Here is a 26572-nt window from a genome sequence, read left to right on the forward strand (position 1 = left end):
CAGTACCTGCTATAGATATTAAGTATATATTTGTTGTATGAGTGAACAAATGCTTGTATAGGTCATACTAAATTTGAATAATCAGAAAGAATACTGCACTGAGAATCAGCTAGTATAGACAGATCATTGGCCCTGGAGCCCTCCTGGGGTTTGAATCCTTTCTCATTTGCATTTCTTGAGCAGGTTACTTTCTCCTTTTCATTTGGGGAATGAGGATAACAATAGTCTTTGGGTTGTGTGAGGGTTAAATGGGAATTTAAAGTATTTAGCATTGTGCTTGGCAAAGTAAGCAGTCAACAAGTGCTAATTTTCTTGATGGTGCTTTTCACCAAAGAGGAGACCATGGGAATTCACTTGGTCTAATTTTTCTCATTAAGGGACTTGAATTACATAATGTATCAGTTTCTTTCTAGCTTTAAAATTCTCTTTTTATAAATACTTTATGTTTTGGACATACTTATGTAACAAATATGTGGCTATTCCTTGATTTGTCACATTTGTAGATTCTATAAAGTAGGTAATTACTAAGGTGATCCTAACTTTACACCTTGAAGAACTAATACTTTCAGGCTTTAGAACATCATTTGTTAGAGAGGTGAACTCTAATAAGTGTGAAGAACAGCTCAGCTCTACTCAACACAAAGCCTGATACCTGGCTGGAACTCATGAACCTGAGAGATCATGACCTGAGCTGAAGTTGGACGCTTTTGGATGCATAACCAACTGAGCCACCCAGGCGCCCCATAAATCTAGGTTTTCAGTTTTCATGTTGACCACATTTTCTTCCTGATTAAAAAATGGGGATAGACTGAGAAAGATGGAAATGTGACACTTTTTTGGAATGGCTCTGAGAATATTTTCCGTTCAGTGTCCCAAATTTCGGTTTGAAGAAATAAGTGATTTAGCAGAATTACTTTTAGCATTCATTCCACAGCTGATGCTTATACTTAGTTTTTATATTGCAGTTATCATTTAGTATGGAAGAAGATGAGTTCTTTGGAGAAAAAACATTCCAGCATTGTTGTGCAGAGTTCATTAGACATTCACAGCAGATAGGTGATGGCTGGGAATGGAGAACTTTGAAGGTAAGAACAGAAATTTTTATATTCTATATAAATGAAGGTTTTTTTTTTTTGACCATGTAAACCTCAGTAATTGAAACTAATATGTGAAAGCTAGTTTGATTTAGTAAAAGGCTTGAATTGAAGATGTTTTAAAACAGATGTCCATTTTATTGCTTCAACTATATATACTCATTATAATTAAGCTAATGAAGTATTATCTAGAAAAGTCCTTAGGTGACCTGCTTTAATTTAATAGATAAGAATGCTTAGCATATTAACTATCTGAATGTAAACAGATGCTTCTGTGGTGCTTCAAACCATTTATTTACACTATTAATTTTCTTAGGAAAGTACTTTTGTCCAGAGAGTGGAAAGATAATCCTGAAACCAAATCATAGTCAAACAATCACAAATTCTGAAATACTGAGAACTGAATTAATTGGGAATTTCTTAATATCGTAAACACATTCCAAAACATTCTTTCTTTTGATTCTGTTTGGTAATAACAGTGTGAAAGTTCTGTGTACTTATCTATTTCCACACAGACATTTAGTTAAGATTCTCTGCCACAAGCTTTTAAAGAGTTCATTGAGATAATTTTCAGAGAGGATGTTTCCTTTGCTTGATGCCTTAATCTCATTCCTAAAAAAGTGGTGATTCCTGTTTTTTTGCTTATTGGCTGTTTTCTGTATGAATTCTGAGAAATGTGAATAGTTTTGAACTGATTCCTATGATTCAGAACTAGGCCAGGGAAATCCAGGTCTTGATTCAGTCTAGAGTGCCACTGGAGAGAGAAGCCATGATTTCCTTTGGGTCATATGCCAGCTAAGTTTTCATGGGGGTTGGGGTGGGGAGTGTCAGGGGAGACTCCAGCCCTATTGGACAGTTCTTAAGCCTCTGTGGCATCTCCTGCTCCAGGATAACATGACCTTATTATTAGCACCTATTATTAATCTTTTTCCTGAGTATTTTATAATTTTGTTTGCTATTCTTTTTGAGTTTATTAATCTTATTTCTTCTGTGATTATTGACATATAAAAGAGTTGCTTTTGTATGTCAACTTTGTAACCATACCATCACCTGAGTTCTCCTTTTAGTGTCAGTGATTTCTCTTGTGACTTCTAAGGTAGAGTGAGGTCATCTGCAAATGAGGAATTTTTGTTGCCTTCTTTGTAATATTTCTCTTATTTTATGAATTGAGTTGAAAAATAAGTAATAATAATAACATATCTCCTTCATTAACTTTAATATCATTGTTTCTGATATATAATGATTTTAGAAAGTGCTGGTTGTTTATTCATTGAATGAGTATAGCTTTCTGACCTCTTTTGACCTGTAATAATTTGATGGTTATTTCTTTGAAAGTTTTCCTTTTTACCAGATTTTTTAAAAAAGTTTATTTATTTATTTTGAGAGAGAGAGAATGAGCGGGAGAGGGGCAGAAAGAGAGAGGGAGAGAGAGCATCCCAAGCAGGCTCCACACTGTCAGCTCAGAGCCTAACATGGGGCCTGAAGTCACCAACAGCAAGATCATGATCAGAGCCCAAATCAAGAGGTCAATGCTTAACCCAGTGAGGCACCCAGGTGTCCCTCACCAGATTTTTTTAAAAAGAAATTTTCTTTTGTCTTAAGCTGGAGGTAGAATAATAGATACTCCAGTTACCATTTCAGTGACCTGAATCGGTTAGGGAGGGAGCTGGGACTGTGTTTGTGTGTGTGTGTGTGTGTGTGTGTGTGTGTGTGTGTTTGCATGCATGCACATGTTGGGGGGTGCTGGGGTAGGTCTCTAGGAGGGAGATTCGTAAAATAATCCTTAAATACCTGTTCGAAATTTCCTCATTGAATTTGTTGAAACTAGTGCATCAGAAACTAGTTTCCAGGATTTGTTTTTATTCTTGTCTCGCCTCTGCTTCAGAAATAGATAGGGATGGCTGTGTTTGGCTCCTTGTTTGTTGCCACTGCCTGCTGAGTTAGGAAAGTTCCCTACCCTTGGAATGAGAATTGCATCTCTAATTAAGGGCAGTTTTCTTTAATGTGGGGGTGAGCCCATAGATAGTACCAAAAGAAAACAAAACACTGTTTAGAGAAAATCTTTATAGCCTTAGGGCAAGAACTGCAAACTCAAAAGCCTTGAAATCTGGGCATGGTAACATAAAAGGGTCAAGCTGCTAGGTACAAGACAATATGGACACTGAATCCTATGGCCTGTAGCTGATCAGAGTGCTTGTCTTATTGCCAGGTTGGGAACATGGACCCAGGGGTTACCAGATCTTCCAAGAAAAGTGAAAAAGATCTAGGGGGGAGAAATCTCTAAATTTTCAAATATTGGTAACTAATTAAAAAAGACTTTTCAAAGTCAGGACCAAATCCAACATGCCGGTGATGTATAGTATGTAGGATATGTGTGGCCAGTTGATGACTTCTGGGATTGGGTGTGTGTGTGTGGTAGGACTGTGGTTTCTTACCTCGCCCTGCCTCAGTGCATGGTGTTGATCTTAGTAAAGGGGGCTCTAGGCAAAGCACATACCTTTCTTCTGAATTTTGGGATGTTAGTATTTTGCCACTTAATTTCTGCAGTTTTGTGTTAGTTTTATGAAGTAGATTATGAATCAGTCACTTGGTTATTTCTTTCAAACCTTACATATGTATTATATCTCATTTTTTTTGTGGGACTGTTGAGGAGAATACTTACACTGTTGTTTTACTTTATAGGCTCCAGAAGTTTATTTTTATTTTGCTAAAACACAGTTGTCTTTAAGTATAGTTGGGAAACAACAAGCTGAACATATTTAAAGTACACAGTTTGATGTTTTGATGTGTATATAGACCTATGAGCCCTCAATACATTGAAGAGAGTGAACATATACATCACCTTGTATATCCTTGTATACCTTCGTAATGCCTCCCTCCACCCCTAAAAACCATTATTTTTTTTCCTGCAAGTTATATTTAAGAAGAATCTTGGTGGGGTGCCCGAGTGGCTCAGTTGGTTAAGTGTCCTACTTCGTTCAGTTCAGGTCATGATCTTGCAGTTCATGAGTTCGAGCCCTGTGTCGGGCCCTGTGCTGAAAGCTGAGAGTATGGAGCCTGCTTCATTCTGTCTCTCCTTCTCTCTGCCCCTCCCCTGCTCATGCTCTCTCTTTCTTCTTCTCAAAAAGTAAATAAATATTTAAAAAAAATTTTTTTTAAGAAGAATCCTGTTTATCCCTATATAGAGCGTCTCCTTTAAGGAGTACCCATATTGTCACTCATACCTTCAGGATTGTTTATAAATAGATTTGGCACCATCCATTTTATTTCTTAAATTTAAAAGAATTATGACAATATTTAGAGAATTGGTTAAATTCAACTTTACAGATAAGGCAAAACATTACTTCCCCTGCAAAGTTAATGAGAAGAGCAGTGTGAATTAATGAAACATCTAAATAATTTAAAAATTTAAAAATAAAACAGTTTCTTAAAGTCATCAAAATAGTTTCAGTTTTTATATTTTAAAGGTATGTGGAATAGGGAGAATAGTTCTAAGTCATTATTTTTCAGTGGAATGCATGCTCTTGGCATCTGGACAGGACTGTTCTTGTTTCCGTACCCCCAACATTTACAAACCTGTCAGGGAGGTGGTACACTCTTGTTGAGAGCCATTGTTTAACAGAATGTTTTGTCAGATATTAAAGATACAATTTAAGAGCATTAACTTTAGACTTAAACATGGCTATAAATCCTTCCTTTACCCTTTACTAGCTGGATTTTGGCCAAGTTAGTTAACGTCTCCAAACTTCTTTTCTTTAAAAAAAAATTTTTTTTAATGTTTATTCATTTTTGAGAGACAAAGAGTGTGAGTTGGGGAGGAACAGAGAGAGAGGGAGACACAGAATCTGAGGTAGGCTCCAGGCTCTGAGCTGTCAGCACAGAGCCCGATGCAGGGCTCAAACCCACAAACTGTGAGATCATGGCCTGAGCCGAAGTCAGACGCTTAACCAACTGAGCCACCTATGTACCCTTTATTTTCTTTTTTTGTAAGATAGGAATAAAAATAATACCCACCATACAACATCGTAGTTGTGTAGATTAAATGAGATTTACATTCAAAGAGTTTAGCACTGTTTCTGGCACATGAAAAGCCAAATTATGGTTATAATTTTTAGCTAGTTGTTTGAAATTTTCAGTGTCTTTTATTACAGAAATAATGCTATAAATGAAATTGCAGTTAACTTTTCACAAAGTTCTGTTTAAGTGTATTTAGCACCAACTGTACTGGCCTTGGTATATTATTCTGAGTCTTCTAGGATAAGGAAGTGCAAAAGATGGCAAATAACAATGAATGCAACAGCTTGAAAGACAAGTCTCTTCAAAATCCAAGAGTTCATAAAAGAGAAAGAGAGACAGAGAGAGAAAATGATAGAATGAACAGACACAGGAGAGAATAGAGTAGAAGAGTCTCCATTGAACATTATTGGGAGAATCTAGGACATCAAGATTTTTGTTAGAAAATTATTAGTCAAAAGGAAAGAGATAAACATTTATCTTACTTTTTGTGTATGATCTATATTTCATGGTAACTAAATAGACTAATGTGATAAGGGAACTTTTATTTTTTCAAAATTCCATCTAATAAACATAGAAATGATGGTAGAATTAGAAAATCATTACTTTTCAATGTCTAATGAAATGAATTAAGTGATAGTAATCACTGGATGAAACTATTAGGTGAAAAGTTGATGGGGAATTTCGAAAGGAGGGAGGGATTGATCACGTGAACCTAGTGATTAGTTATGACATTACTAAAAATAGTGCATCCAGATATGATATACTTGCTGAAGTTTTTTTTTTTTAATGTTTATTTATTTTTGAGAGAGAGAGAGAGCAAGCAGGGGAGGGACAAAGAGAGGGGGAGACCAGAATTGGAAGCACGCTTCAGGCTCTCAGCTGTCAGCACAGAGCGTGACACAGGACTTGAACTCACGAGGCTTCGAGCTGTGAGATCATGACCTGAGCTGAAGTTGGCTGCCCAACCAACTGAGCCACCCAGGCGCCCCATACTTGCTGAAGTTTTATAACTTGAATCACAGAGCACAGTCCATGAAATATTCTTGCTCAAAATGTTGAGCCTGAATAGAAATCAATTAAAGAAGTCAGTTGATAGAGAACCAAGTTAATTGATATCACAGGAAACAAATAGGGAAACACAGAAATCTAAAGGACAGCTGATCCAATTTCCTTAAAAATTTAATGGTTGGATAAAGAAGTGAAGAGAGGATTGCATCTCTATCTAGCAAGTTTGTTATTAAAATATCCTTTCTGGGCAGTGACCAGTAAGTGGTCCCCATGTGCAAGACTAGTATGTAGCTTAGGTCATATGTGAGTCACTATGGGACAGTGACGACCACCAGCCTGGTTCAGGGTCACAGGTCCACTGACCATGCACTTGGATGTTTTGACAGTGTCAACTTGCTATGAAAGTTTCTAAGTCTTTACTTTTCTTTTCTGAATTTATCGTTTTGACCTATGGCAAAGAGTATGAGGATTTTGATAATAGTTTTTGGACTAACAATAATCAGTACGTGAACAGACACCAATTCAGACCACACTTGAAGCAGCACTACTCTGGAATTCAAAAATTCAAGACACATAACCTAATGTAATTTGTGATCCTGACTCAAACAAATCAACTGTAAAAGGGCCTTTTTAAAGATAGGGATATTTGATTATGGAATAAAGTATAAAATGATACCAGTTTAGCTTAGCAAAATAAAAAACAAACCAGGGATAGATGAAACAAATGAGGCAAAATCTTAATATGTATTGAGTATGGGTAATGTATATATAGCTTTGAATTTGGTACTATTTTGTCTACTTTTATGTAGGTTCCATATATGCTTCCTTTTCTTCTATCTTGTCATAATTTACTCTTTACCCTAAACTTTGTTAGTAATTACTGTACTTAGCCTTATCTTAGATTTAGACCCCCTTTGTGTATTTGTGCAGAGTTTAAAACTTCAAAGCAACTTACCTTCTAAATTTTTTGTTTTTCTGTTTTTACCTGCTAGAGAGGAATACATTAGTTTAGGACCTCAGTTCTGTGATTTGACCTTTCACAGGTTATTGATAAAATAATTTCCTGTGGGTTTCCAACTTTCTTCTCTCACTTTTGTATAACAAAAATAGCAAGAGAGATATTCAGATACTGCAGACAAAATACCATTCTACCTAATCTTGAGATTGGATTTTATACGGTTAATACTATTTTATATGTTATTGTTGAAGAAGAACTAAAGGGCCTCCCCACCAACATTAATTCCCATCTCTCATTAAACCTGCTTGATTATATTTTGAAATTTACATAGGAACACACTAGAAATATTTTAATTACTTTCTTTATAGCTCAGGAATAGTTGATTGAAAGGGCTTATTTCCTAATTTAGATAGAGTAAAATTTTGCAATTTCATTTTCTTCTTAGAAATTTAAACTGATTTTTGGGACACCTGGTTGGCTCATTTGGTGAAGTGTCCAACTTCAGCTCAGGTCATGATCTTGCAGTTCTGTGGGTTTGAGCCCCTCATGAGGCTCTGCTAACAGCTCAGAGCCTGGAGCCTGCTTTGGATTCTGTGTCTCCTTCTCTTTCTGCCCCTCCCCCACTCATGCTCTGTCTGTCTCTCAAAAATAAATAAACAAACATTAAAAAATTTTTTAAAATTTTAAACTGATTTTTTTTTAATATATGAAATTTATTGTCAAATTGGTTTCCATACAACACCCAGTGCTCATCCCAAAATGTGCCCTCCTCAATACCCATCACCCACCCTCCCCTCCCTCCCACCCCCCACCAACCCTCAGTTTGTTCTCAGTTTTTAACAGTCTCTTATGTTTTGGCTCTCTCCCACTCTAACCTCTTTTTTTTTTTTTTCCTTCCCTTCCCCCATGGGTTTCTGTTAAGTTTCTTAGGATCCACGTAAGAGTGAAACCATATGGTATCTGTCTTTCTCTGTATGGCTTATTTGACTTAGCATCACACTCTCCAGTTCCATCCACGTTGCTACAAATGGCCAGATTTCATTTTTTCTCATTGCCACGTAGTATTCCATTGTGTATATAAACCACAATTTCTTTATCCATTCATCAGTTGATGGACATTTAGGCTCTTTCCATCATTTGGCTTTTGTTGAGAGTGCTGCTATAAACATTGGGGTACAAGTGCCCCTATGCATCAGTACTCCTGTATCCCTTGGATAAATTCCTAGCAGTGCTATTGCTGGGTCATAGGGTAGGTCTATTTTTAATTTTCTGAGGAACCTCCACACTGCTTTCCAGAGTGGCTGCACCAGTTTGCATTCCCACCAACAGTGCAAGAGGGTTCCCGTTTCTCCACATCTTCTCCAGCATCTATAGTCTCCTGATTTGTTCATTTTGGCCACTCTGACTGGCGTGAGGTGATATCTGAGTGTGGTTTTGATTTGTATTTCCCTGATAAGGAGCGACGTTGAACATCTTTTCATGTGCCTGTTGGCCATCCGGATGTCTTCTTTAGAGAAGTGTCTATTCATGTTTTCTGCCCATTTCTTCACTGGGTTATTTGTTTTTCGGGTGTGGAGTTTGGTGAGCTTTTTATAGATTTTGGATACTAGCCCTTTGTTTGATATGTCATTTGCAAATATCTTTTCCCATTCCGTTGGTTGCCTTTTAGTTTTGTTGGTTGTTTCCTTTGCTGTGCAGAAGCTTTTTATCTTCATAAGGTCCCAGTAATTCACTTTTGCTTTTAATTCCCTTGCCTTTGGGGATGTGTCGAGTAAGAGGTTGCTACGGCTGAGGTCAGAGAGGTGTTTTCCTGCTTTCTCCTCTAAGGTTTTGATGGTTTCCTGTCTCACATTCAGGTCCTTTATCCATTTTGAGTTTCTTTTTGTGAATGGTGTGAGAAAGTGGTCTAGTTTCAACCTTCTGCATGTTGCTGTCCAGTTCTCCCAGCACCATTTGTTAAAGAGACTGTCTTTTTTCCATTGGATGTTCTTTCCTGCTTTGTCAAAGATGAGTTGGCCATACGTTTGTGGGTCTAGTTCTGGGGTTTCTATTCTATTCCATTGGTCTATGTGTCTGTTTTTGTGCCAATACCATGCTGTCTTGATGATGACAGCTTTGTAGTAGAGGCTAAAGTCTGGGATTGTGATGCCTCCTGCTTTGGTCTTCTTCTTCAAAATTACTTTGGCTATTGGGGGCCTTTTGTGGTTCCATATGAATTTTAGGATTGCTTGTTCTAGCTTCGAGAAGAATGCTGGTGCAATTTTGATTGGGATTGCATTGAATGTGTAGATAGCTTTGGGTAGTATTGACATTTTGACAATATTTATTCTTCCAATCCATGAGCAGGGAATGTCTTTCCATTTCTTTATATCTTCTTCAATTACCTTCATAAGCTTTCTATAGTTTTCAGCATACAGATCTTTTACATCTTTGGTTAGATTTATTCCTAGCTATTTTATGCTTCTTGGTGCAATTGTGAATGGGATCAGTTTCTTTATTTGTCTTTCTGTTGTTTCATTGTTAGTGTATAAGAATGCAACTGATTTCTGTACATTGATTTTGTATCCTGCAACTTTGCTGAATTCATGTATCAGTTCTAGCAGACTTTTGGTGGAGTCTATCGGATTTTCCATGTATAATATGTCATCTGCAAAAAGCGAAAGCTTGACTTCATCTTTGCCAATTTTGATGCCTTTGATTTCCTTTTGTTGTCTGATTGCTGATGCTAGCACTTCCAACACTATGTTAAACAACAGCGGTGAGAGTGGACATCCCTGTCGTGTTCCTGATCTCAGGGAAAAAGCTCTCAGTTTTTCCCCGGTGAGGATGTTAGCTGTGGGCTTTTCATAAATGGCTTTTATGATCTTTTTATGATCAATCCTGTTGCCCTCCTGAATTTTACACGTTTCTTATTTGCACAGCTGTTTTTATTTTTAATGTCTTACCATAACAAAATTTCAAGGTGCAAAAGTAAAGAGAATAGTGTAATGAATTTGCATGTACCTATCACCTAGCTCCCACAATTAACAAGTCACAGCCAGGTACAGACTGTTTTAAAGCACCCCTAGCATATATAAAATGATGTAACATATCTCAATTTAATTAACTTGGCTTTCCATTTATGAAAAGCCCACAGCTAATACGATCCTCAATGGGGAAAATCTGAGAGCTTTCCCCCTGAGATCAGGAACACGACAGGGATGTCCACTCTCACCGCTGTTGTTTAACATAGTGTTGGAAGTGCTAGCATCAGCAATCAGACAACAAAAGGAAATCAAAGGCATCAAAATTGGCAAAGATGAAGTCAAGCTTTCACTTTATACAGATGACATGATACTATACATGTAAAACCCGATAGACTCCACCAAAAGTCTGCTAGAACTGATACATTAATTCAGCAAAGTCGTAGGATACAAAATCAATGTACAGAAATCAGTTGCATTCTTATGCACTAATAATGAAGCAACCAAAAGACAAATAAAGAAACTGATCCCATTCACAGTTGTACCAAGAATCATTAAATACTTAGGAATAAAACTAACCAAAGATGTAAAAGATCTGTATGCTTAAAACTATAGAAAGCTTATGAAGGTAATTGAAGAAGAAACAAAGAAATGGAAAAACATTCTGTGCTCACGGACTAGAAGAATAAATATTGTTAAAATGTCAATACTACCCAAAGCAATCTACACATTTGATGCAATCCCAATCAAAATTGCACCAGCATTCTTCTTGAAGCTAGAACAAGCAGTCCTAAAATTTGTATGGAACCCCAAAAGACCCCAAATAGCTAAAGTAATATTGAAGGAGAAAACCAAAGCAGGAGGCATCACAATCCCAGACGTTAGCCTCTACCAAGCTGTAACCATCAAGACAGCATGGTATTGGCACAAAAACAGACACAGACCAGTGGAATAGAATAGAGACTCTAGAATTGGACCGACAAAAGTATGGCAAGCTCATCTTTGACAAAGCAGGAAAGAATATTCAATGGAAAACAGATAGTCTCTTTAACAAATGGTGCTGGGAGAACTGGACAGCAACATGCAGAAGGTTGAAACTAGACCACTTTCTTACATAATTCACAAAAATAAACTCAAAATGGATAAAGGACAGGAAACCATGAAAACCCTAGAGGAGAAAGCAGGAAAAGACCTCTCTGACCTCAGCCACAGCAATTTCTTACTTGACACATCCCCAAAGGCAAGGGAATTAAAAGCAAAAATGAACTATTGGGACCTCATGAAGATAAAAAGCTTCTGCACTGCAAAGGAAACAATCAACAAAACTAAAAGGCAACCGATGGAATGGGAGAAGATACTTGCAAATGACATATTGGATAAAGGGGTAGTATCCAAAATCTATAAACAACTCATCAAACTCCACCCCTGAAAAACAAATAATCCAGTGAAGAAATGGGCAGAAGACATGAATAGACACTTTTCTAAAGAAGACATCCAGATGGCCAACAGGCACATGAAAAGATGCTCAATGTCACTCCTCATCAGGGAAATACAAATCAAAACCACACTGAGATACCACCTCACGCTGGTCAGAGTGGCTAAAGTGAACAAATCAGGAGACTATAAATGCTGGCGAGGATGTAGAGAAACAGGAACCCTCTTGCACTGTTGGTGGGAATGCAAACTGGTGCAGCTGCTCTGGAAAGCAGTGTGGAGGTTCCTCAAAAAATTAAAAATAGATCTACCCTATGACCCAGCAATAGCACTGCTAGGAATTTACCCAAGGGATACAGGAGTGCTGATTCATAGGGGCACTTGTACCCCAATGTTTATAGCAGCACTTTCGACAATAGCCAAATTATGGAAAGAGCCTAAATGTCCATCGACTGATGAATGGATAAAGAAGATGTGGTTTATATATACAATGGAATACTATTTGGCAATGAGAAAGAATGAAATCTGGCCATTTGTAGCAACGTGGATGGAACTGGAGAGTGTTATGGTAAGTAATATAAGTCAGGCAGAGAAAGATACCATGTTTTCACTCGTATGTGGATCCTGAGAAACTCAACAGACCAGGGGGGGAGGGGAAGGGGGAGAAAAAGTTACAGAGAGGGAAGGAGGCAAACCATAAGAGACTGTTAAATACTGAGAACAAACTGAGGGTTGATGAGGGGTGGGGGGGGAGGGGAAAGTGGGTGATGGGCATTGAGGAGGGCACCTGTTGGGATGAGCACTGGGTGTTGTTTGGAAACCAATTTGACAATAAAGTTCATAAAAAGAAAAGAAACATAAGGTATGCTCACTAAATGAGAATCAAATACAACAGTAGGTTATTAAAAAAAAGTAAAAAATAAATGATTAACTTGGCTTTCTTTTTTCCCCATCTGTCTTCAAATTATCAGTACTTCAAGTCCACTCTAAATTTATTTATCATTATATATTAAAAATTAATGAACGAACTCAGGAAAAGATTCTAGAGACATAAAATATTATTTCTCTAATATTTTAAAAGTTCATTTTATTTATTTTGAGATAGAGAGAGACAGCAAGAAAGCAGGGGAGGGGCAGAGAGAGAGGGGGAGAAAGCGAATCCCAAGCAGGCTCCACACTGTCAGCACAGAAGAGCCTAGTGTGAGGGGGTTTGGGGTTCTGATCCTGACCTGAGAAAAATTAAGAGTTGGATGCTTAACCAACTCAGCCACCCAGGCGCTCCTATTTCTACAATTTTGAAATTTATTTTTAAAATTATGAAGTACATAATATATATAAAATATACCATCTTAACCATTTTGAAGGCTACAGCTCAGTAAAGTACATTCATCTTGTTTTGCAACTAAGTTCCAGAACTCTTCATATTGCAAAATTGAAACTTTGTACCCATTAAATACTAATTTCCTATTGCCCCCTTCCCTCAGCCTCTGGAATACTTTCTCTTCTACTTTATATCTCTGTGAATTTGGCTACTGTGAATTTGGAATCATACAGTATTTGTCTTTTAGTGACTGGCTTCTCTCACTTAGCATAATGTCTTCCAAGTTTATCCATTATTTCTACAAATTTTGATTTAGACTTTTATGAAGTGGAGAGCTAAACAGACAATTGGGAGTGAATTTCTATTAGATGATGAAATCTTGAATTGCAGAGCCTCGTTCTGTTAAAGAGATTTCACTTCTATTATTTCTGAGGTGCATCATTATTAAAGAGGATTAGGGGCACCTGGGTGGCTCAGTCGATTAAGAATCTGGTTTCAGCTCTGGTCATGATCTCATGGTTTGTAAATTCAAGCCCTGGATTGGGCTCTGTGTTGACAGTGCAGAACCTGCTTGGGATTCTCCCTCCTCTCTCTCTCTGCTCCTACCCAACTTGTGCTCTCTCTCTCTCTCAAAATAAATAAATAAACTTAAAAAAAAAAGAGAGATTAAAAATGCTTTCCATGTATATTTGACAAGACTAGTTCTTCACTATGTCTCAAATTTGCTGATAATATATAAGCTCAACTAGATATTTCTATCAGAAACATAATCAAATTAGAGAGTAAATAATGGAATTAGTATCTTAATTACTGTTACTTTGCTTACCCATTCACTTTTGTGATATTTATACATTGAGTTGCTGGAAGTAATTATTTTTATTTCAAAAGTGAAATATTAAATACCTACTTTTTTAATCTCTGTGTACAGAATATGCTTCGATCGATTCTTTGCTAAAGTTAAATGACAATTTTAATGTTTACTAAAAGACATTTTTCACTGGTTTCTTAGATATGTTGCTTTATGTCAGTAAAAAATACATTTGCTGGTTTGAAATACTTAATTTTTGCTTAACTTTTCTTCTTTTTCTCCAGCTTATTTAAAAATATATATATATATCCCTGTATTAATACTTGTTTTTTAGGGAAGTTATGAGCATATTACTTCTATTAAATTGGTGTAATGCTATATTTACTTAAGCCATCCAGTATACATTAATGAAATATTGTTTATGGGCCTGAATGTCACTAGATAAAGATTAAATATATTGTATTGGTGTAGTCTCTTGATTAGACTAAAGTAGATTTTTATTTTTTTTTTAAGTTTATCTTTGACAATTAGGAGAAAAATGCACTTGGAGCAGCATGCTGTGTTTTTGTAATAAACATTGAATCATAGTCAGTTATACTAGATTTTTCATTCATAATTTATTGTGTGTTATGATATGATTTGTCACTTAAGCATATGCAAATCTTAAGCAATCATTTCAAGAAGAACAGGTTGTATCACTTATGAATTAAATATTTTTGAGCATCATTTTTAAAGATTATCAAGAGTGTCAGAGAAAGGAAAACTATAATACTTTACAAATTTATAAATTAAAATTTAAATTGTGATAGTAATTATGCACACTTAACAATTTAAAGTACATTCTCAGCTAACAGTGATGTTTGGGCTCACTGGGCAGGGTGTCAGGCTGTATTTCAAAAATCCTTGTGGAGAGTTATCTTTACAGTATTTAGTTTATAAAGCCCAGAATCTTACCCTGAGGTTCAAAACATATATAGATTAGAATCTAATTTATTAATTTATAATAAATAGAATTATCAAGTGAACTAGACTGCTCCTGTCATCATGACGATTCATTTCTGTTTTGTGGGTGGGCCAATCACAATTGTATGAGCACAGAATGAGTACAAATTCTCATGTGTAGTTGTATAAGTGAGATATTTAATGGCATAATCTAAGAGTGGCACACATGTTGCTCTGCAAGAGCATTGAGGACAAGTTGTAATTTCAGGTTTGTAGAGTAAGAATCTTTCTCTTGAACAGTGTAATGACACTGCTGACGTTTCCTTCACTGATTTCATTTTTTTTTTTTTTTAAGTTGTAATGATTGACCAGTCTCTTTTGGTTGTCATAGGATTATAGTCAAATCTTGTTGGCTGAGGAGACATTCTGTCTTTTTAGATATCTGTACTCTGACCTATTATGAGTTAATTTCATGTTTCAATTTGAAAAATGCTTATTTCCAAAGCCTTGGAAAAGGCCTTCAACTACAGACAATATTATTATGATCACGGATGTTTGTAAAAATATAGAGAAAGAAATAATAAAAAATCATACTACCCTAGTACAGTTGTGATTGTTTCGGTGAATTTCCCTCATATGTATATTTCCCATTTGGGATTTTAATGAGTGTTCTTTTAAGTTTATAAATTTGGAGTGAACTTACATATCTGTAACATTGTCTTACCTTTTAGGAAAACAGTAAGTTTTCACTTTAAAGATTGATATTACTAGGTATCTTCTGGAATTGGTTACCTAAATGAACTGTCTTCTACTTCTAATACTTTTATTTTTTAAAAAATGTTTGTTTATTTTTGAGAGAGAGAGAGAGAGAGTGGGTGAGCACATGGGAGGGGCAGGGAGAGAGGGGGATATAGAAGAGGAAGTGGGCTCTACACTGCTAGCAGTGAGCCTGATGCAGGGCTCGAACTCATGACTGTGAGATTATGACCTGAGCCGAATTCAGACACTCAACCGACTGAGCCATCCAGGGACCCCCTACTTCTAGTACTTTTAAAAATAATTATATGGTGCTTTCAGGTCATCTGACATAGTGAAAATATCGTTTCTTTTCCAATATTTATTATGGCTTTATTTTGGTCATATTATTAGTTACAATTTCCAGAACAAATTGTGTGTTATAGCAGCAATCAAATGTATTCTTGTTTTGCAGCATTCTTTTTATGCTTTTGGCATTCTTGTAAGTATATGGGGCAGTCTTATTTTCTTCATTTTGTATCCAACTTGAATAAATGATAGACTTCAGAACCAAGAAAGCAATTGATATGCCCAAGTTTGAGCTAGAACTGGAGCAAGACCCTGGGGTGTTAGACCACTACAGTTCCATACTTCCATATAGCAGCTATCTTTTTCTAAGCAATAGATTTTACACAAAGTTTAATTTCTCCTGTGTCCTCTGTGCATGTGTGCAGCCTCACCATCAGCTCAGGACATGAAGACAGCTTGGTTTCCTTAAGGCATGTGGGTGGAAGACAGAAGGTTGTTTGCAGAGTTCAGGTCCCTCTGTGGGTCTCTTATTACCAGGATCATTCTGTTACCTTTCTCATTATGTTGCTGGTTGGTTGCTTGTCCTAAATGGGATGGCTACCTCAGTCTTACTGGTGGGAGGGCTTTTTCAGTGGAGACACCGCTGAATGGCATATTTTCTTTCACCTTCGGCTCTGGATCAGTTGAGCCTCTCTGTCCTTAAAGCTATCCTAGCTGTGGTCCAGGGAGAACGCTCACCCTGACCACTACTAGGAAGGGATGGCAGTAGCCACAAGCAGGAGTGCCACAGATTTCTACCGTTCGTGAACGAATTTCAACAAGTGTTTCATGAATAAGTACCTCTTAATATGTTATTTAAGTTTGGTTAATTGCCAGATTCCTGAAATGGTTGGTTTTAGCAATTTTGAACAGTTTCAAAGTCATTTTTTTGGGGAAGAGTATTTGAAGTCCTTCCTCCGGAGGCCACATGGTAACTTTAATTTGCATTTTCCTAAAAGCTAGTTTATTTGAACATATTTTCATATGTTTATTAGTTGATACCTTTTTTGTGACTTTTGTACATAGTTGCTACATATTTTTTTGAGATTAAATTTAAGCATCACCTTCTTGAGATAGGCACCTGTCACCCCTAAGTTTGACTTAGATTCCCCCTTCTCTGTATTTCCGTATAATTGATGCACAATTCTGTGTGGTGATTATCTGTATACTTACTTGCCTGATTCCCCAATAGTAGTCTGAAAGCTTGACTGCCAGGAGTTTGTTTTTATATCCTCGCTTCTATATCCTTGGTGATTAGCATAGTAAATACTCCATATGCATTTGTTTAATTGAGTTAAAATGTTATAAATTGCAAGGAGTTTGGCCAGGTTTATATATATATATATATATATATATATATATATATATATATATATGTCATTGTATTTCATTTCATTGTAAAATGAATTATTTGAAATAAGTGGGTCATTGAGTAGTGTTTAAAAACCTATTTGTTTGAGAAGAATTTTCATTAAATAGCAAAACTCCTTTTTAGTGGAATGAACCATTGGATACAATGTTATTATGTAATGATGTCAGTGAACTCTTAGTTCATTACTTCCAAGCTCATTGGTAAATTATTTAATTTTTTAGTAGCTGTTAACAGGATTTATCATTGTGTTCTTGATATACTTTCTTCATTTGGTGTTCTCACTTTTGTGCATACCTCCTATATTACTCTTCACTCTTTTTCAGTCTCCTTTTTTACAGCCTCATAATATTAGTGACTGTGCTGTCTATGAACCTGAATGTCATCATTTTAAATTGCATCAAATGCTAGTTACTCCCCAATGTATATTCCCTGCCCACACTTCCCTCTTGAATTCTCGATTCATAAGGCCAACTTCTTTTTTTTAACTTTTTAAATGTTTATTTATTTTTGAGAGAGAGAGATGGGGGGCAGGGGCAGAAAGACAGGGAGACCCAGAATCTGAAGGAGGCTCCAGGCTCTGAGCTGTCAGCACAGACTCCGACACGGGGCTCGAACTCATGGACTGTGAGATCATGACCTGAGCCAAAGTCAGATGCTCAACCTCCTGAGCCACCCAGACGCCCCATAAGGGCAACTTCTTATTTGACATTTCTGCTTGAATGTCTCCTCTCAGATCCTGAAGTCAACATGTCCAGAATTAAACTCTGAGTCTTCTTCCTCCCAAACTTACCTAGTACCACCCAAACTGACCTTCTCTCAATTGATGGCAACCCCATTTTTTCCAGTTGTTCAAGCTACTGGAGTTTACATTAATTTCTCTATTTCTCTCATACCCTGTGTCCAATCCATTAGGTCATTCTGTTGCCTCCACCTTCATAATATCTAGGATCAGACCATTTCTCATCATCTCCTCTGCTACCACTCTGCTATAAACAACCATTTACTCTTGCTAGGGTTACCTTCCTAACTATCTGCCTGCTTCCACCATTGCCTTTCTATGGTGTAACCCTTTTAAAATGCGAGTCATACTGTGTCACTTCTCAACTCTAAGTAAAAGCCAAAACATTTATAATACACTGTAAACTGTGTGATATGCTCCTTCCTCACTTCTTACTCTTCTAGCTTCCCCTCCTAATTCCCTTCTTTCATTCACAACTATCCAGGCACACTGACTTCCTTGCTGTTCCTCAGACACACTAGAGAAACACTAGACAGGAACTCCTGCCTGGGGCCTCTAAATTGGCTGGCCCCTCTGTCTAGACCAGTCCTCTTCCAGATATGGCTGACCACCGTCCTCTTGCCATCCCTCCCATCCTTCATGTGTTCGCTCACTTTTCATCTTCTTAATAAAGCCTTTCTGACCATATTTTCAACATGTTGAGACACTTGGGCCCCTACCTGCCACCCTCACTCTTGACTTCCCTTATTCTGCTGTTTTCTTTTTCTCACACTATTTACCTTCTAACATGCTCTGTAATTTACTTTTTTATTATGTTTATTGTTTAAAGTCTCTCTTTCCCGGCTTAGTCTATGAGGACAGAGATCTTTGTTTTGTTTGCTAATATGCCCAATGCCACTAGGATATCACCAAATATAAAGTAGGTACACAAACAAATAATGTTAAATTAATGGTTGAATATCTGGTTTTCTATAAAAAATAAAAATTCACAATTTCTCTGAAGAACTTAATTAGATGAAAAGTTATTTGAAAAATTATGAGAAATTTTTAAAAATGCCAATGTTCTTTTATCCCTTAATTGGTGAATTAGGATCCATGAAAACACCATAAAATTTACATAAAAAGTTAATAAGTATCATTCAAATAACCTCTTCAGGGCAGTCTTTTTAATAAAACTGGCATTTCTGTAAAAATGGAATTTTTCTATAATGATATGCAGTATAGTGGAATTTAATGCATACTTTAGATTTAAAAATAACCGTGTAACAGTATGTTGAGTGGGACCTTTTTATCTTGTTCCAGAATTGCAGCTAAGGCCCTAAGCTGAAGACAAAATACCCTGAGTAACTAATTTTCTGTATTTGGATTGTTATGAATAATCTACTAGCCACTGGGACCAGAATGCTGCCTGTAGAGACTGTTCTCAGAGACCATTCCTGAAGAACCCCATCCCAGCATGAGAATAAGATTTAGCAGAGGAGAAATGCAGAGTCTGTAATGAGAAACAATCCCCTCCCCTCGTTTCCTTGTCCAAGGAACTGCTTATAAAGAGTACGGGATGCCTTCAAGTCAAGAGGAAGGTCATTTCATTGTCTCATTGAGCATTTGCTTAGCTATGGACTGACTAGTCTTCCGTTTTCTGTTAGAACAGTGCTAAATAGAGTTGAGGATGATACTACAAAGGTGGAGGACACTATTTAATCTATTTAATATAGTCACTTCAGAGAGTAGCTAGGTTTGGCCTGTTTTCCTATTGTCCTCCTCAAGCCAGGAAGTAAAAGGACCTTTGCAGTGGTAGAGGGTACAAGGTCATTGCCCATATTAGGTAAGTGTCCAGGAGGTGGTTTCTCTGCAGGGTCTTCTGAAGAGCCCATACAGTCACCCTCTGAGGGAGCTAGCAGCTGCTTGCCTGTCATATACAAGGTCAGTATCAGCTAGAGAAGCAAGAGCAAATAACAAAGAAGGTACTGTGACTCCATCTACTTAAGCCAGGGGATGACAGTCCTTCCTACTTCCAGTTCTTAAGCCATGGGCTCCTGGAAGAAGTAGTGAGGGACAACAGGTTCCTCTAAGCAAGACTCTGCTTCACTTTTACATTCCAAGCTGCAGAGAGTGTGAATTGAACTAGAGAGAAAAGAGCTTCAAATAGATTTTGAGTCTGAAGTCTTCAAAATCATAAAAATAATAATAAGTTTGAGTTCTGATTATCTGAAAGATACAGTTCTAATAACTGAAAGCACCTAAGAAGTTATGGTGTGGCACCAAGTTGTTGTTTAAGGATCCTTGATATATCCGTTAGGTATTTGATGCATAATAAATCATTACAAAACTTAGTGGTTTAAAACAACCATTTATTATCTCTGAGAAGCTTATAATTAGCTAGACCATTCTGCGATTCTGTGACAGGCTTAGTTGATGTCTGCAGGGCTTGTGTATGTATCTACACTCAGCTGAGGGTTGGCTGGGAGCTGGCTTGTCTAAGATGGCCTCAGTTGGGATGATTCAACTTGGTTCTATGTTCTAGCAGGCTAGTAGCCTGTTCTTGTTCTCATGGTGGTGGTAAGGGTCCAAACACAGAAAAAAGAAACACTCAAGCTCTCTTTAAGACCTCTAATTAAACTTTCCTTGGGGAGCCAAGCTCAGAGTCATTGTGAGAAAGCACTACCAAAGGGTTAGAATATAGGGAGCCTTGAAAAATTGGGGTCATTAATGCAGTCAGTCTGCTACACTTACCAGATGTGAGAGGAGATTCCACACAAGAGAGTTATGAGCATTTATGGGGGAAAATTTTTCATATCTGTACTCTGAGGAGTAGAGACCTTTTAATCACAGGATACAATTGATTTGGACTACATAGGCTCCTAAGATACAGACTGTTTCTTCTATATGTTCTTTCCAATGTATAAGTTAACAGAAATCTTTTTTTAATGATTATGGTTGTTTAGTCTGAGGGTTACCCTGGATTTGAATATATATAGTCTACATAATAAGTCAACAGATATTATCTAAATTTGATTTATCAGCAGAAAGCTGTATACATAAAATGTATGGAATTTGGATGCCAGAAGATATAACAAGGAAAGTTGCCGTTGCCTCTGGGTCGACTGACCACAGTGTGTGTGTGTGTGGGGGGGGGGGGGGGGGGCTAAGAAAGACACTGATGATTTTTGTGTTATGGATGCATTTTAGTGCTGTTTGACTTTTAACACAGTGTGTTATATTACTTTGATTAAAATGAGTAATAATTTTTTTAAAAAGAAAAGTCCTTTTTCATAGCATCATCACCGTCCTGTTATTTACATATACTTGATTTCATTTAATCCTCACAATATCCCTATGAGTTAGCTATTATTGTTTCTACTTCAGATGAGATGTGTAGGCTTAGAGAATTTAAGTGACTTGTCCAGCCAGTGTTAACATAGTCTTTTATGTAGGAGGCAGGGTCACGATTGGAACCAAGGTGTGTCTGCTTCCAAAGATTATGATCTTAACTCCTAACCTGTAGTTTAATATTTAATTCATTCACTTAGTTTGAAGCTGAAGTTTAATCTTCTCCATACCAGAGGTTCACACTATTATATAACCCCCACAATGGAACTAGGATATATGTATTTTTTTCCTACTAACAAACTTTAGTTGCTTCTTAACATTTAGTCTTGAGAAGGAAAAATAGCGATTGAGTAAATTCTTCCAGTGGGAATATGATGAATATCCACCATGTTTACTCTGAGGAATAAATTACCACCAAATTTACTCTGAGGAAAAAATATTTACTTTTACTTAATACATTGATACATGAGATGCTTAGATTCCAGATACTGGATTATAATAGCACATACATTTAGATGTTTCTTAAAAAGTATACTTGTAGCATCTTGTTGTATAAGGCAAGTATTTATAATTAGGAGTTTGATTAAGAAGAACTGATCTGTTTTCATTACTTTTCCAAGTTATCAATATCCAGCTGTATTATCTTACTTTTAGGTGTTAAATTTGAAACAAACTTCATATACTAATTGCTTTTAACAGCTGCTGTAGATATTTATTGCAAATGTCATTGAAAAGACAGATTTAATATATTAGTTTAGTACACATGGTGATTTACAGATTAGAGTATGTTAAATAAACTGTGTCAGAAATTATAAATAAACTAAAATGAGTAAAATTATCCTAAAATTGCTAGACAAGTCTTCACATTTAATGTTATATTAATGAGTTTTGTACAGAGACTGTTTAGAATAAAATCCTTTTTCATCAGATGTTGCACATATGCCTTCACTGTTTGTTTTTCTTCAAAGTAAAACTTAATGAAACAGCTAATAAAACCCAGTTTTACTCCTGATCCTTGAAAGAAACAAGCCCTTGAAGTGCACCCACTGTTTATTCTTTTGCACTGGTTTTTGCTACTTTTCAGCATGTAAATTTTCCAGTAATGGAAAACAGTCAAAGCTATAAACCTTTTCTTCCAAGTCTTATAAACCCAGTACTTATTTCTTATTTGTAAAGTGATTGCACAATGGAAACATGCTTTGCACACATACAGAGAAGTTTGGTCTCAGATCTTCATGTCCACCTCCTGCTGGCTTCAGGAGGGTGTAGTGCGTGTGCATTTAAATAGATCTTTATTATGTAAATACTCAAGAACCAGAATAGGGGTTTAATTACCCTAAAAAAAATAAGAGGTTTCCAAGTGAAAGGCATGTATGAGACTCCTGTACACTGTTACTCTCATAAACTTGAACATGTATTAGATTGGTGCATAGCTTATGAAAAAGGATCAGCTTCCATGAATTGGAAATATATAGATGGCAGATGGGTATGTACCCCAGTGGCTTTTTCACTAACCATAGCATATGCCATTCTGTGTCTTCCCGGTTCTTTCATGGAGAGGGTTGTTTTTTACTCTGGTGATAGGGTAGAGGTAGGTATTTGGGTTGGGATGTGAGAGGCCATGCTACTCCAAAGTGTGGTCCTAGATTGGTACCAGTGCAGGCAGGTAAGTGCAGAAATTGAAAATGAGTGCTTAGAAGCTTGTAAATAATGTGAATGAGTAATGTTATATCTGTGAAATATAATTTTTAAAATTTGAAACTGGTAGTGGGGGGGCGCTATGCATGTGTGGGGGCAGGGAGCATATGGGAGAAACTCTGTACCTTTCTTTCAGATTTGCTGTGGATTTAAAACTGCTCTAAAAGAATAAAATAATTCCCCTTCTTCTTCTCCTTCCCCCACCTTCCTCCTCCTCTTCCTCCTCCTCCTCCTTCTTCTAAATTGGGACTTCTATTTTATATGTTTTGGATTTTTTTATTTCATTTTTTTTCCTAGTAATTCATTTTAGTGTTTTTCACAAAAGCATGTCTATGACAGATTGGAAATAAAATTCCTGATCTTTTACCACAGATGGTTTGAAAAGCATTTGGTCTAGGATGAGATTTTCAAATGTTGATTTATGTTCCTTTGCCCCGTTACATACCATTACATATTAAAATTTGAATAAAAATCAAAGGCTATCATTTATAATTTCAGTACCCTAACCAAACCGCCTGATGACATTAAATGGTCAATGAGCTAAGGGTTGGATGTAGAACCTGAAGTGGAGATATTCTGTGTTCCCCATTAAGGACAGGTTCATATGCTCTAGTGACCACTGAGTGGGAATTGGTGTTGACATTCTCATAAGAAAATCAGAAAGCCTGACCAGGATTTGTGTCCAAATGGAGGTGGGCTAATGCCAAATTGAGATTTTAAAAAATTAGGGCAAAGTTTTAGGTGGAGGATAGGGAAGAACAGAGAAAGCTGAGTTATATACTTTGTGGTACTTTTGAAGGGTTAGGAACTTTGAACCACCATGGGATAATATGTGGGCCTTGACAACAAAATGGTGGTAGAAACGGGAAAGCATCCATAGCAAGTTTAATTTACTTTTCAGTTTTACCCAGTTGATTTTAATGCTACTGAAAATCATGATAAGGGATGCTTCTTTGGTGTGCATTTTATCCATTGCTGATACCTGGACAAGCAATCAGAATATAAAGCTGAGATTTATGTATTATATAACCTTGAGTCATAAAAATGTTCATAAGTCATAGAAATAGAAGTTTAGAGTAGAAGGTCATATAATTCACCTTGTTCCAGATACTGCTTCTCGTAAGGCAGCTTTTTTGTAGCCACTAGAGGTATGAGTTCATGCCCATGATGCTGGGAGGGAGATATCCTGAGATAGCCTTCAGGAATTAGAGATCCCAAGCCCTATTTGAGCTAAAATGAGACTTACCCATTGGATTATCCAATAATATGTTGAGCTTGGGAGAGAGACTAAAGGCTGATCAGGGAGACAGTTGGAAGTTGAATACTTGAACAGCTACAAGCGGGCTTAAGATACTGATGGTCATAATTCATTAACAATGTCTTTTATAACAATTCAGAAATTTATAGTAGTTGAAATTATATTTGAGTGCTATTTAAATGACTCCATATGTAAACTCCCTAAATTAAGCAGTTATTTTGGACCAAAAAACTTCAGATGTGGCACCTGTGGCCAGCAAGTTCTCTGTAGTAGCCTTGTCATATAGCATATACCCATGACATTGGACCTTGAATCATCCCAGTATGTCTGATTATATATTTATGATATACTTGTCATCAGTATTTTTTTCAGTTTTTAAAATTATGCTAAATATGTATGTATATATAACATAAAATGTACCATTTTAACCACTTAAATTAATTTTTAAAAAATTATGGTAAAAAACACATGACAAAATTTACCATCTTAATTCCTCTTTAAGTGGTTCAATTCAGTAAAACATTTTAATAGTACTAAGTACCTTCACATTGTTATACAGCCATTACCACCATCATTCTCCAGGACTTTTTATCTTAGTAAACTGAAACTCTGTACCCATGAAACAACTCTTCATTCCCCCTTCCACCCATCTTTAGACAACCACCCCTTTCCTTTGTTCTGTGACTTTGATATCTTTAGGTACCTTACGTAAATGGAATTACATAGTATTTGTCCTTTTATAACTGGTTTATTTTACTTAGCATAACATCTTCAGGGTCCATCCATATTATAGTACATTTCAAATTCTTTTTTCCTTTTTAAGGCTGAATAATAATTCATTGTATGTGTGTGTATATATGTATATATGATGAAATGATGTTTTATTTATCCATTCATCTGTTGATGGATATTTGGATTGCTTTTGTCGTTAAAAATTTTGTCTCTCACTCTATGTAAAATATTTGTATTTTAATTTCAGTTTAGTTTATCACCATTGGCATTATTTTATAGTTTTGCTGACTTTGAATTTATATATGATTATTTTTATTACTTTTATTACCATTTTCTCATAGTGAGTGTTGCTAAATAAAACATTGATTTTATTACTTCTTGATTTATTAATTTACTTACTTAGTTTTTGCTTTTGGTGTTAATAGTTAGCCAAAGTCACATTCCTGATAGAATTTAGTAATTACTATTTGTTTTTAGAAATTAAAAAATATTTTTTTTAAAAATCAAGTAATGATTGAATGTAATTTAATTAAGTTTATTCATTAAAAAGCTTTCTAGCTTTCAAAAATAAAATACCTTGTGAAAATATTTTTAATCCCACATCAGTTTACATATTATATATGTTATGTGAATATGTCAAAGTTTTAATTTTTGGAATAAACAAAAATCAATGATGAATTGTTTGAACTTTTATTAAATTTGTTTTAAAAAAATTTTAATGAACACAGAAATTTCCTGATTCCTGTAAATAGATTTCATGTAGTCGTAAAAGTCTACATAGGCCACGTTAGTTTTTCATATTTGAAAAATATTTAAATTTCACAGATACTGTCAATATCTATATCTATAAATATATATTTATTGATATAAATATATCAGTTTAATGGATAACTTTTCATTAAAGCGGAAAAGCCTTCAGTTTCACATAAAAAATAAATTGAAGTTACTAGTTAGGTAATGAAATGAAAATTATCTCAAACTTGGATATGTGTGCTTAGTAACTTTCCCCCCTCAGCCTAAATGCCTTACTGGCAGGAAAATGATTGCAAAGACAAGGTACACAGCAAACTGCACTGGCACCTCACTGCAGAAAATCCCGGGCAGGAAGAGACTGGACCATCTTTAAGTGTTGCACAAGTAATACAAAAAACCAAAACTTTTTGAGATTGGTTCGAACAGTAAACTTTTACAGTTTATTAGGATAAAGCTAAATAAACCAGTTACAAGATCACCCCATTCGAAGCTAAAGCCAACTGCCTCAACGTAGGATGGATAGAAGCCCTCATTTTACCCGTCAGTCTAGAAATTGAGGCCAGGAAAGCAAAAGAGATGGAAACAGTGGTACTGTCAAGTAACACTTGTAAATATGTTGATGATATGTCAGATGGTACAAAGAAATTATTAATGCAGATTATTATTAAAATAAACACCTGTTAAGAAACTGCCAAATTCTGGAACAGTTAGAATTCCTGAAGAGAAATGCTGGGAAGAATATCAGTTCTCTATAAAGAAATACCAAAAGAAATTACTGGGGGTGAAATATTGAAGGTTGTGAATTCATACTTTGAAACAAATAAGGTATTATGGAAACATGCTTGGGTTTGTATACTGATGGAGTGAGTGCAGGGACAGGAGGATGTAATGGCTGCACACCAAAAGTTGGGAAAATACTGAGCTTCAAATAATACGATATTTTCTTTTCATAGAAGCTCTGTTGTAAAAGTCTGCCTCCATATGAATTTCACATAGTCTGGTGTATTCTAAATGGAGAATACAATATACCTGAAACTGCTTTATTCACATCTGTTTTTAGCT

General features: G+C 36.1%; 1 protein-coding gene across 16 annotated transcripts in view; it reads left to right on the forward strand.

The window, feature by feature from the left end:
• Positions 1-26572, forward strand: part of ATG10 (autophagy related 10) — a 427978-nt gene that overhangs the window by 190359 nt on the left and 211047 nt on the right. For all 16 annotated transcript variants that reach the window (XR_008299455.1, XR_003413818.2, XM_053224540.1 and 13 more), the window contains one exon: positions 966-1085. Coding sequence is in view for 14 of the 16 variants with exons in the window: in XM_053224520.1 (XP_053080495.1) it covers positions 966-1085 (120 nt within the window). In the remaining 2 variants the exon portion in view is untranslated. The remainder of the gene's footprint in view (positions 1-965; positions 1086-26572) is intronic.

This window comes from Acinonyx jubatus, chromosome A1 (assembly GCF_027475565.1).
Source record: "Acinonyx jubatus isolate Ajub_Pintada_27869175 chromosome A1, VMU_Ajub_asm_v1.0, whole genome shotgun sequence".
In the NCBI taxonomy this organism is placed as follows: domain Eukaryota; kingdom Metazoa; phylum Chordata; class Mammalia; order Carnivora; family Felidae; genus Acinonyx; species Acinonyx jubatus.